Source organism: Merops nubicus, unplaced genomic scaffold, assembly GCF_000691845.1.
Source record: "Merops nubicus isolate BGI_N331 unplaced genomic scaffold, ASM69184v1 scaffold6250, whole genome shotgun sequence".
Classification (NCBI taxonomy): domain Eukaryota; kingdom Metazoa; phylum Chordata; class Aves; order Coraciiformes; family Meropidae; genus Merops; species Merops nubicus.
In genome coordinates, this window is record NW_008583452.1 from 2,350 (window position 1) to 15,107 (window position 12,758).

Here is a 12,758-nt window from a genome sequence, read left to right on the forward strand (position 1 = left end):
TCTGCTGTCCTGAGTACTCCAGAGCTGCCCCAGCACTGCAGGGGGGTCTCCCCAGAGCTGGCAGAGCAGAGGGGCACCCTCTAGACATATTTGACTATAAATGACCATAACTTGACCCACATTCCAGTCCATATTAAAAATAACTTTTATTAAAAATAAGAAAAACATCAGAGCAGATGGGCACCCTATAGACACACTTGACTATAACTGACCAGAACTTGACCAACATTCCAGTCAATATTAAAAGTAACTTTTATTAAAAATAAGAAAAACATTTCTTTATAAATACAAACATCACTGTGTACACACCCCAATACACACACTGCGGTATTCCAAATCAGTGACATTCATATAAAACCTAATACTAGTTTTTAATTGCATCATTTTATACCCACAGATTATTTTGCAGATCTGAGAAGTTGTGAGTTATTTAATCTGGTTTTTTTTCAAAGGACAGAGCGGTATTTACAAGCAAACATGATCCAAACTGCACAGGCAGCCTCGGGGTAGGGGAACACTCGCACCCGCACTGCCAGTCGCACTTGGTCTCCCCTGCAGCAGATGATTTCTTCACAAAAAGGAGACCTAAATGACAAAAAGAAAAACAAGAGTAAGAGATATTACTGAGCTATGATTAAAATTTTCAATTATATAGGTGCAATTTTTTCCAAATGTGACTAACAAATAACAATGAGCATCATGAACCTGTCATTACAAATAATAATAATGCTCTAGAGTGGAGTCACTGTTGCTTTGGAGAAAAATGAGACCACCACTGATAATTTTTAACAAGTGCAGAGAAATTAACTCCTCATTCTTTAATCTAACCCGTGGCAAGCCCATCATCACTCATCTCACCACTGGAACATAAAAGCTCTGTAATCCACGAGCCATTACATACACCCTGCAACTCTTCTTCCAGTTATAATTTAAGGTAATTATTTTTCTTGAAATTTCATTATCAAAGAGTTGCAATTCATAATTATTACTATTTGATTTTTAACATGTATCTATCCTTACATTTAAACTTACCGAAGACAGGTGGCAAATGCTCTCCTGGCATTTCTGTATACGAAATGGATGGGAAACCCTTTAAAGGTGTGGCCATCAGGTACTGCTCTTCTTACAGCATCTTGAAACTCTTCATTTCCTGCAGAAATACCTGTGGAACGTTCGAGCTCATAGGCTGCTAATGCTGGTGACAACAGATAGGACAGGTGGTCATCCCAAACGGTGGACAGGCCAAGATCCTGTGAGGCAAGTCACAGAATGGTGACAACCATGCAGAATGAACATGAGGATATGACTAAGCTTGTGTACTGTCAAATAAATCCACGACAAATCTTTGCTTTGCAGTGAATGGAGGTGAGCCCATGAAGCAGTAATATTTGTCTGTTGACTCACACACCCACTGGAAGAATCACTACCAACAAAATATCAAACATTTAGCAAGAAATCAAGTTAGACTGCTAGACTAAAACCAAGACCAGCAGAGCTGAAACTCTCTGACTTAGCTACAGGATGAAATGTCAGAAGATAGTGTATAAATACACAGCAAATAGACAGGAAAGAACAACTAAGGTTCACCTCACATTTTTCTAATGTCTCTGATGGAAAGCCACTTCTGAAAAACCAACACAGAGCAGCTGACCAGAACACACACACAGGTACATGAGCCCCCCTCCTAATTCTCTGCACTTGTGGGATGGTAGAAAATCTACCATGTATATATTCAAAGTTGCCTAAGACTCTTACTCTGAGAATTCCTTGCCACCCCCAAAAGCTGAGCACTGTGTGGGGTGATAAAAATTAACAACCACTAAATAAAAAAATAAATTAAAACCAGACATAAGCTAACAGGGATTTAAAACATCACCTCCTTCATAGCCAGCACAGGAAGAACCATTTTTGCTACATTATGTCTTGTAAAAATCCTGATAATGGATGAAACTAATTTCAGCAGTCAGAGTGAGTTCATGAAAGCTGAAATTGTTTCTTATCTAGGGACCACAACCATTTGTGATGGGTTGGCAAAGCCCACTAACAACCAGATTTATCTCCCAGCTCTTCTACAGACCACTCACAATAGACTGCACGGGCCATTAAGCTGAAGATCACAGACCTACAACGATGGGCAAAGACAGGGTGGGGGGGAAGAGCCCACACATGGGGCTACAATCTCCACTGCAATTAATTAGTATCACATCTAAACTAGCTCAGAAGAGTCTTGCCAAACAGTTTTGGAGTTATTTCACTTTTCACATACCTCCTTTCTCCAAAAGCTGATGGTAAACACGCTGAGAAGATGCAAGGATGTGAACCAACTGCTATTCAAAACAAGTACATGGTAAAAACCTGCTCCTTTAGCATGGCAAGGGATCAATGCCAATCTTTAGGCAGCATTTCTTACCTTTCTGTGTTCAGAGACCAGTATTCTCAGCTGCAGTTCTACCTCGTTGCTCGTTACCGCCGCATCTATTGTGGAAGCACACAGAGGAGGAAAAGGGGGAGCCGAGGATGTCATTCCAGGAGGACACACAGATTTTATTGCCTCTTCACTCATAGGTTTCCATTTAGATTCATCGTGCAGGTCAAACACACAGACCTCCACAGCATCAGAGGGCTGACAGTTCCCAAGGAACTTCTGGTGGTTGAAGATGCAGCCTATGGTGCGGTACGGGTACAGCGGCTTGGGCTGCTCAGCTTGTGGAGGGTCCTCAGGGTTGATGGGTCTGTGGATGTACCTGATCAAAAACACTCCAGTTTTACTTGTATTAATACACCTTATTTCAAGGCAAGGTAAAAATATTTGTGTGGGACACATAAGCCCTTTCTACTTTACATGCAAGCCGAGTTTTTTATCTTCCCCCTCTCCCAAAGGCATTGCTTTATTTACAGAAAAATAACCATACACATTTTGGAGGCATAACACCCAACAAAATAATATATCTCTTGTTTTCTTTAAATCTAGAAAAATAACCTGATTAAAAAAGTGGATATTCAACAGCAATTCAATTTTGCAACTCTAAGAACATACCTGTACAGTTTCTCCACTATCACCACGTTTGGAGAAACACATCCTCAAAGGCTTATCAGAGGGTACAAAAACAGTGGCAAAAGAGAACTGCCTGTTTTTAACACTGGAAAGAACAGGTTCCAGCAGCTCTGGAATACAGGACTGCTACCTGTGCCCTTCTAAAACTATTCAAGTGAGAGAGAATCTCAAGAGAACTTGCAGAGTAATGTAACACTGGTTTCACAGGAGAAAAAAAAGAAAGGAGTGTGTGTGTTTGTGTTCCTAAACAATCCTGTCAGATTTCATCTCCTCCTTTATAAATTCTGGCATCAGCAGCCAGAAGACAAAACAGTTAGCACATGTTATTTAAACCACTGAAAACTACATTATGAAGCATTTCCCCTCACCCTGAACCACTTATTTTCCAAACAAAAGCAGTACATAGAAAAAAGATTGAAAGACAAAAGTCACCTGAATTACATGGCACTTACATAACAGGGTGTAAAGATAAATGAATAAAACACAAATCCCATCATGCATGTTCAGTTTTCTTCTCTTCCTTTTACTCACCTATGTCCTGTTAAGCTCTCCCAAAAGGTAATTGTTCCATCTGTCCCACAAGTCATCACCCAAGTGTGGGGGACTCCTTTTGCTTTTGTTCCAACACACACAAAGGCTTCCAGCCCAAACCCAAGAAGAAGACTGCACAGAAGGTTGGCATGGTCTTCACAGTCACCCTAGACAGTAAATATTAGTAAATTGTTTTGAGTATCTGGCACAGGTAAAATCTTAAGAGAAATAAAACAGTGGTATTTCTCTAATTCTCTGTTTATCAAGTCATGTTTACCTAAAGCATATATCAAAAGTCAGTTTTTTAATGTTTGAACCTGACAAAATCTAGTTTCTGTAATAGAATAAATCAGTTTAAAACAGTAGGATGCTCCAATGATAGACTATGTGTGTTTTTAATTCAAATACAGCGTGTGATTATTTATGATTATAAAGTACCTTTGAGAAATGCAAAACCAGAATCTATTGAATCATGAAGACAAAACCAATATTGTAATTAAATTTATAAAAGCATGTAAGGCAAATACCTGAGGCAGTACTAGAAATTACACAGTTAGGAAATGTAGTTACTTAATAAAATGTAATTCTACTGTTATTTCACTGTGTTGAATGTGTGTTCACAGTTCAGGAATTAAAGCTAAAACAGCCTCCCCCACAGATCTAACTATAAGCCAGCTGGAAAGTCATGTGTAGCTGCTTTTCCCTTTGGTCAGAGAAGCATTTCTTTCATAAATTCTTTCATACATTATTACCATTGATAATTCACAGAAAACAACTTCCAAATGTGATGTCTAATATTCTCTGGCTCTTAAGTTCTTTACAAATGTTAGCTGTCAAGTAAGAACAAAAATTCCTCGTGCAATGAAGCCTTCATAATACAAAGCACAGCATACAGAAGTGTGAGGAGAATAAGGCACCTTAGTCAAATACTATCCAGAACATTGAAAATATAAAATTCTGTCTTCTTGGAATTATCTGTTCATTACACAGGCAACAGAGTCTTCCCCTACCATAGTGTGCAAGGGAAATATCCAGAAAAGTAGGTTCAAACAAGTTTCTAGTGAACCTGTGCTCACTGAATGATGCCATATCACTTTCCACAAGAAAAGCCATGGTGCAGCTGGTGTCTTCAGGGCCTAAACTGAGGATTTTCTACACAGCTTTCCACTTTTGCCTTGGAGAAAACCCCTTCTCTGTGCCTCCAAACACAACAGCCCCCAAACTCAAAGTTGCTACCATCATCTCCATCTGAAAGCCAGTGGGCAGCCAGTGGTGCCTCCATGTGGTACCTGTGCACAACACAATACTCAGAGACCACAGCCAATGCCTGGTCTGGGTGATCTTTGAGACAGGTCTAAGAACCACCATACAGCTCCTGTTGCCAAAAACAACACACCTTTTTATTAAAAACACACCAGTGATGTTACTTTTAAACACAGACCTGCCCCAGTGGCAGCAAAAAGCATCAACCACTCCAAAGAGGTATTAAAAGCTGTCACTATTGTTCTATTCATACAACAGAAGAGTTGTGATCCAGAACGAGTTACAATTTGTTTCATTTATTATAGTCATGATACAAATGTCACATCACCAAGAATTCAGCTGAAACTTTTAGTGAAAACCCCTATCTTGCAAAAGCAGAAGGCAAAGACTCTCATTCTTAGAATGTCAATCTATCCTAAAGACTGATATTTTAGCCCATCTAAAAAGCCCAGTTTTTCACAAGAGATTTTTCAGCTCTTCCTGGATTAGTCCAGAATTTAAACTAGTGTCCTGCACACTCACAGGGATTCACTGGATAATTATATGGAATCTTAGAAAAGCAAATGAAGAAAGGCAAGCTCGTTGCCCGACGGACATAGTGACAAATGGACCCCAACAGCAGTAAAGCAAGTCTGCTCCACAGCCATCTTTTCTACTATTTAACATCTATTACTCCTTATAAAAACCTTAAACAATATTAGAATTATCCAAATTTTATTTAACCTATTTGCAGCCTGCTTTACATCACTGACTTCAGCTACAACGTGATGCCCACTGTCGAGTCACACGAGGCGTGTTCCCACGTACCTTGTTCCTACACAAAAAAGCCAGGAGGGTGCACCACTGCTCCTGTTTGCCGGCGCCTCCTCCGATGACGGGAGCCCTCTCGTAGCCCAGGACACTGACAAACCGCGCTGCTTGTCTGGGCGTGTCGAGTAACCGGCCTGCCCGCAGCGCTCGGACGTAGGAGCACACCGGGCGGTTCACTCCGTTCTCATCCTGAACACATGACATGGGGTCACTCCCAGCCACGCAAACAGCATCTCCTGTTCATCCTAACTTTGTCTGTTTTGCAATGGCATTTATTCTCCCTGAAATAAATATCACTCAAAAACACTGACACAAAAAACTGAGGCACAATACCATTAAGGCAGCTCATTTAAAGACATGACAGATTCTTCTGCTGACTCTGTCCCCTGCAGGACACTGGACTAAATGTTCCAACACTTGGAGCAGCATAGGCTGCAATTCATCTTAAATTGGAGAGGAACAGTTCAGGCTCCACCCACTATCAACTTCCCATTAGCATCACAAACAAAAAAACACAAACAAAAACAAACTCACACACACCCCAAAACACACAACCAATCCACAAAACCAATCCTCACATAAAACATTACACGCTCAGTAGCTAATTCTAGAGTTTAAAGAGTGTCTGTTTGGGTTCTGAATTTGGATACCCTACCTCTTGTAAGTTTTACTGCTTTTCAGTGTTATGACAACAAAGTAGCTTTATATAAATCAAGAAAGTGATAATATTAAGAACTTCAAATTTCTTGGAAAAATGAAAAAATAAGATGACTGGAAAAAAGTCTACTAGATTTATATAAATCAAAAGAGTGATAATATTAAGAACTCCAAATTTCTTGGAAAAATGAAAAAAATAAGATGACTGGAAAAAAGTCTGGTTTATTACCTGCTGCAGGGAAATGCTGTGATTATCAACTATTGGAACTACTTTGAGAAGTATAAAACTCTTCTTTTCCTCACTGGGCTAAACTGGTACTATTATGTTCATATAGTCTAAAAAGGGATTAAATCTCTCCAGCTTCAGGAGATTATGTTCTTGCATTGTTACCTGCTTTACCAACAAACTGGTCTAAGAAAAGCACCACTTATTTGAAGCTGACTGGGATCCTATTGAAAATTATTTCACAGCTTGAAAGCAATCCCAAAAAATCACAGGTAGGATTCATCATTTAACAGTTCCATACATGTAATGCATGCTTGTGCATTATGCATATGAAACTGGAGAAGTAAATGATTAAAATATTCTAACAACCTCTTTTCTGCTGCCCTTTCCATTCCCAGAAATGAGAAAGGCCAAAAATCACAGGTAGGATTCATCATTTAACAGTTCCATACTTCTCATGCTTCTCCATGCTTCTGCATTATGCACATGAAACTGGAGAAGTAAATGATAAAATATTCTAACAATCTCTTTTCTGCTGCCTTTTCCATTCCCAGAAATGAGAAAGGCCAATAAGGGCAGTCCCACCAACAGTTGCTGTGGCTAGTGGGGGACTCAAGATAAACCCTCTGCAGGTGCTGAACTAGCAGGGGCCTGGTTCCTACCAGGTTCTGAGGGCTGCCAGGTTCTCCACTGGTCTGTAACAAAGAACCCAACTCCTCTAATCCTACCCACAGATGCTTTCCCTTCCAACCTTCTTCCCAACCCTACTGTAGCTTTCTGGGTTACCCTTCTGCAGAGCAGCCCCCACGGTGCTGTGGTTTAGGTTTATGGTCATAACAGTGTTGGTAACACAGCAGTGGTTGAGCTGCTGCTGAGCAGCATTTGCACAGTGCCAAGGGCTTCTCTGTTCTTTATTCTGCTCCCACATGGAGCAGGTTCAGGGTAGACAAAAAGCTAAGAGAGACACAGGCAGGGCAGCTGATGAACTGACCAAAGGGGTATCCCAGGCCACAGAGAGTCACATTCAGCAACAAAACTGCTGGGGCTGGGGAACAGTTTTTCTACACCTGCTCCTGCCTGGAAAACACCTTGGCATCAACCTGCTGGTGGGAGGCAGTGAGTGATTGTCTTTGCATCACTTCCCCCCACACACACTCTTCCTTTTTTTATTTCTTTCACTTACTAAACCATCTTTATCTCAACCCATGAGTTTTTCCTCACTCTTGCCCTTTCTATTCTCCCCCACATCCCACTGAGGTGGGCTGAGGGACTGGGTGGGGGCTCAGCTGCTGGCTGGGATTTGTAAGTTCACACCACTGCTGAACAGTTATGGAACAGCCAGAATGGAAGAGTTACTTCAGTGAAGTAACAAGTGCAGGCACAGGTCACTTCAGGACATTCCTCTGAGATAATCACAGAATGGTTTGGGTTGGAAGGGACCTTAAAGATCACCTAGTTCCAAACCCCCTGCCATCGGCAGGGGACCCCCCCCCCAAGTCAGCCTCATCTAATCTGATCTTGAACACTTCCAGTGATGGAACACCCACAATGTCCCTGGGCAACCTGTTCTAGTGTGTGCTAGGAAAACTGCTACCACACAAGCTGAACTCACAGCACAAAAAATACAAGGCTGGTACCATGCCTTTTACTGAGGGATCGAGGACACAGTTTATTAGCCTGCAATAATTACGTCTGCAGCAATCTTGTGACATTAACCAGACACTGTTTTACAGATCACACAGAGCTCAAATATTGTGTGGATCTGTTCTAATAGGTCTAGTAAGTCCATTTTTTATAACTGTTTTATCTGGCATCAAATCTGTTTGAAATGGTTTGCAGAGATCACCTAAGTCTTTGCCACTTGTGAGAGCTACAGATAAAAACTGAACAAGCTTTATCACCTTGTACATCAGAGCTGGCTGGAGCAAACCTCCTGTCTGCTTCATGCTATTAGGCTTGAATACACAAACAGAAGTTCAAACCTTACCAATTTCTTTTTTGCATGAGACACCACAGACAGCCCTAACCTGAATGTAACCACACCATAAATCCACACATGCTCTCTGCACACAGGAACTTCAAATTGTATCCAAAAGTAAAAGGGTAACTTAAAGAAAGGATTGCTCTACATGTAAAATTTACAAACCTGTGCAAAAATCTTCACCAGCCTCATGTTGTGTGTAGGCCTGATCTGCAGGTACTCCCTCCACCACTGTTTAGCATACACAAGAAACAATCTCTCTTTTTCTGCAGTTTTCTGACGTTCCAAAGCAAACTGCAGGTAAGAAAAACATAACCAAACACATAAATATTCCTTCCAAGGAGGAAAACACACATAATCAAGAAGTACATAAAGACCAAAACCTGGCATGTGTAAAATAACACTTAATATTTAAAGTGTGCCACACAACTGCTGAGGAAGAGTATTTTTAAATGAAAACCCAATAAACAAAACCCTCAAGTTACATTTCTTACTACACAAAGTAGTGCTCATCTTAAATGAGGCATTTCTGCACAGGATTGCTCAGCTTCTGGTGTGCAGGATAATATCTGCATGCACATTCAGGCCAACATTTACTGGCTTTCCAGGCAGAATAGATATCTTGAAATTATTGTATCAGATGGCAAAGAGAGCAGGAAAACATGTTACCTGAAGAAAATCAGGCATATTGCATCTTATATTTCTTCTTAAAGTCTGGATACAAGTAACCAGCTTTATTAACTTTTTATTAACTATTTTTATGCTATTACTACTAAAGTAATATTTCAAATAATGATCAATATAAACAAAGTAATTTAAAAAAAAAGGAATTATATTTAAATCCAATGAAAATAAAAGGATTGAACATTCAAAACCCAACAGCCCTCAATATCTACAAGTAATTCCACACTGAGCTTCTCTCCCCAATAAAAGAATAAGTCTGTCTTCCCAGAAATTACTTACTTGTGTATTAGTTACTTCTGCAGACAGTGTCTTACTAAGCTGTGGATACATTTCCAGTCTGATGTTTAAAACACCAACAGAAACCTTGGATTCTGTACCTTTGAATCAAAATAAATTTTTATCAGTTGTCTCAAATTCCATTTTTTTAGGATATGTCAGCCAGGCAGGAGCAAATAATTAAAATAAAAATGTTACCTATATAATCACTGAAACAAAAACTAAACTCTTTAAAATATATGCAAAATAAATATCTTTATTTCCATTTCAATCTCAAATGAGGTGTAAGAAAGCACTCCAACTCAAATGTGCTGTAAGAAAGCACAATCTTACCAAAAAAGCAGCTATCTAGATCTGAGATAATTATCCAAGGCTCTCTCTGCAGACAATACTGGGATATATGACAGGAATGACATTCTAGGAATGTACTGAATAGGCATCTAAAGAATATTCCTACTGATTACACAGGTAGCTCAAATTTAAGTAGCTGGAAATTAAAGAAGTTCATCTTCCCCAACATAAGAGTTTCCTAAGAAGGATGCAGAGTACTATACAAAAAACATTAACCAACTCAAAAAAAAATACAAACAAACCACAAAACCCCACAAACCTGCTGATGTTGCATAACATTGAAAATTTAGTTACATAAAGAACAGGGAGCATTACAAATCAAGAGAGAGGTGGGTGTATGAGCAATATAAGCCCCACACAATAGTTTGTGCATTTATCTGAGATGGCAGCATGCTTTGATGTTCTTGATCCATTTTGTACAATAACAAGACTTCAGAGGAAGAGAGAAAGCACTGGATTGACTTGATTGATACTTTATTACTTGGCAAAAAGCTAATGGTAATTATATTTAGCTCCTCTCATCACCCATTTCAGCATTAGCCTTTTTGTTATGCATTTCCCAGTTGTTATAAATAAATAGGTCTCCATCTGAGAGACTACTCAAACCCATATGGCTTACCCAAGTTTTACCAATGTCAGCATTTTCAGAAGGAAATGAAGCTAACAAATCTATTAGCCAATAAGCTTCCTAGATTTGTATTTGCTGGATAAAACACTTCACCAAATCATCCCCCCTAAAAAAAGCACACAATAGTGATAACAATCAGGAAGAACTTACATAGTATATCCCATCTTTGAAATATTTTGAAGGTATAATTTAATCTCTTTGGAAACTATCAGAAACTGCTTACCTACCACCTACCAGGCAGAGAAACTGCAGTGAAGAACATTCCAATGGCTCAGAAGCTACTGCTAGGCCAAGCTCTGGGACAGCTAGTGGAGGAAGTCATGACAGACCAAGTCCTAGACCCAGTCTTTATCCACCAAATCATGATTTCCTGAAAACTTAGGTTGGAACTCCAGAAAAGAGGAGTGGGGACAAGTGACACACAAAAATACACATGTATACTAACTGTTAAGCACCTGAACAGAGCTGTTCAACCCTTCTGTCAGAAAACTTCCTTCCAGCTACTGGATAAATGGCAGAACAGCAGAAATCACTGTCCCCAGCAGTTCTAGTTTGCTGTGAAAGGGACACAAGCTAGATTTTACTCTTCAGTGCACCACTCTGATATATTGCTGGACATGAACTGGTTGGATTTTGCTTGTTTGGTTTGGGTTTGATAATTTATCCAAGTTTTGCAGAAAATCAATAGTGGGAGCTGCCAGAGATGGAGGCCATTATCACACAGGATCCAGAACACACCTTTTCAGTATTTTGGCAAGAGAAAAATCTGACCACTAGTCTCCTACACATTTTCTAAGGACACCTCTAGTAATTAATGAGTTGAACTAAAATAAATTAAAGCTGCTTTAAGCTTACAAGCAAGCTCAGTACCCACTATTTTAAGTCACCATTACAGCTTTATTATTTACCCTTACCTACACCCAGGAGTTCAACAGCAACGTTGGTTATGCCAGTCTCTGCAGCCAAGACAGATCTCCACTCCAAAAAATAGGATGCCACCAGTGTGGTCTCCCCAAACGTGTCTGTTTTGATCAGAACCATGTGCACTGGGTCACAGATGGACAACATAGTGGTTGCATCCACCATTTTACTTCCATCACCTGCCATTATTCAACCAAGATAAGATAGCAAGAATATTATAATCCTAATTCTTCCTCAGAAGTTTTTTTTAAAAGTATACTTTTACATTCAGTGCATACACTGCATTTTAAGAAAAATCTCACATCCAGAAGGGTAAGCAATGATCCCATCTTAAAACCAAACACAGCTGAGGACAGAGCTACAGAACAATTGCAGTTCATTGACAGAGGAGATAAAAAGATTCCTGTAGTTGAGTACTCCAGTGTAACTGGCTCAAGTGCACAAAATTTAAAATAGAATTAGCATTTAAGAGAATAAAGAATATTAGATGACCGTTAAGTGAAAGAAATTGAAAAATAGTACTTTAGTAAGAATATTCTTTCAATACTTAGAGCACAAGTCTTGTGAGGAACAGCTGAGGGACCAGGGATTTTTTAGTGTGGAGAAGAGAAGGCTCTGGGGAGATGTTCTCACTTTCCAGAACTACCTGAAAGGATGTTGTAGCAAGGTGGGCATTGGTCTCTTCTCATAAGTAACTAGTGATAGGACAAAAGGAAGCAACCTCAGGTTATGCCAGAGGAGGCTGAGCTAGCACACTAGGAAAAAATTCTTCATGGAAAGAGTTGTCAAGCTCTTGCCCAGGCTGCCCAGGGAAGTGGTGGCATCTCCATCCCTGGATGTGTTTAAAAGCCATGGAGAGGTGGTGCTGAGGGACATGGGTTAGCAGTTGTCTTGGTAGAGTTAGCTTAATGGTAGGACTCAAAGACCTCAAAGGTCTTTTCCAACCTAAATGATTCTATGATTCTCACTATACATCAGTATTTAAGAAACAATTTTCTCCATAGTTAAGTTTGATCCTATGGTATAAACTGCTCCAAAAGCAGCAGAATTAACAAAATCTGGTTTTCTTTGAATTTGTGGTATATTCAGTCCCTTCCCCAAGTTCAACTGCAATAAACTATGGCTTCCTCTCTGTTCCCTGATATTCCATAAGCTACCCTGGATTTCTACAGGATTCAGGCTACTTACAGAAGTCTTTCTATAACATATTTAGCTTCTATCATGCTCCCTGGCTACCAACAGAACACTAATACAGGTTGTGGATGATTGGCTCTTCTGCAAGTGTTTTGCCAACTGGTAGGCAAACTGAACTCACACTCAAGTTTTTATTTCCATATGACAACAAACTGACATTTCCCTTCTTTACCTGTCAGCA

At 39.8% G+C, this 12,758-nt stretch overlaps 1 protein-coding gene across 1 annotated transcript in view; it reads right to left on the reverse strand.

Annotated features, from left to right (window-relative positions):
* Positions 1–446: 446 nt before the first annotated feature.
* The window catches only part of CEP76 (centrosomal protein 76kDa), a 13,894-nt gene continuing 1,582 nt past the window's right edge, over positions 447–12,758 (reverse strand). Inside the window, exons 4-11 of the mRNA XM_008940703.1 lie at positions 11,377–11,562; positions 9,487–9,584; positions 8,689–8,817; positions 5,657–5,848; positions 3,587–3,753; positions 2,411–2,744; positions 1,033–1,250; positions 447–585 (exon numbers count right to left, since the gene is read on the reverse strand). Coding sequence (XP_008938951.1) covers positions 447–585; positions 1,033–1,250; positions 2,411–2,744; positions 3,587–3,753; positions 5,657–5,848; positions 8,689–8,817; positions 9,487–9,584; positions 11,377–11,562 — 1,463 coding nt within the window. The remainder of the gene's footprint in view (positions 586–1,032; positions 1,251–2,410; positions 2,745–3,586; positions 3,754–5,656; positions 5,849–8,688; positions 8,818–9,486; positions 9,585–11,376; positions 11,563–12,758) is intronic.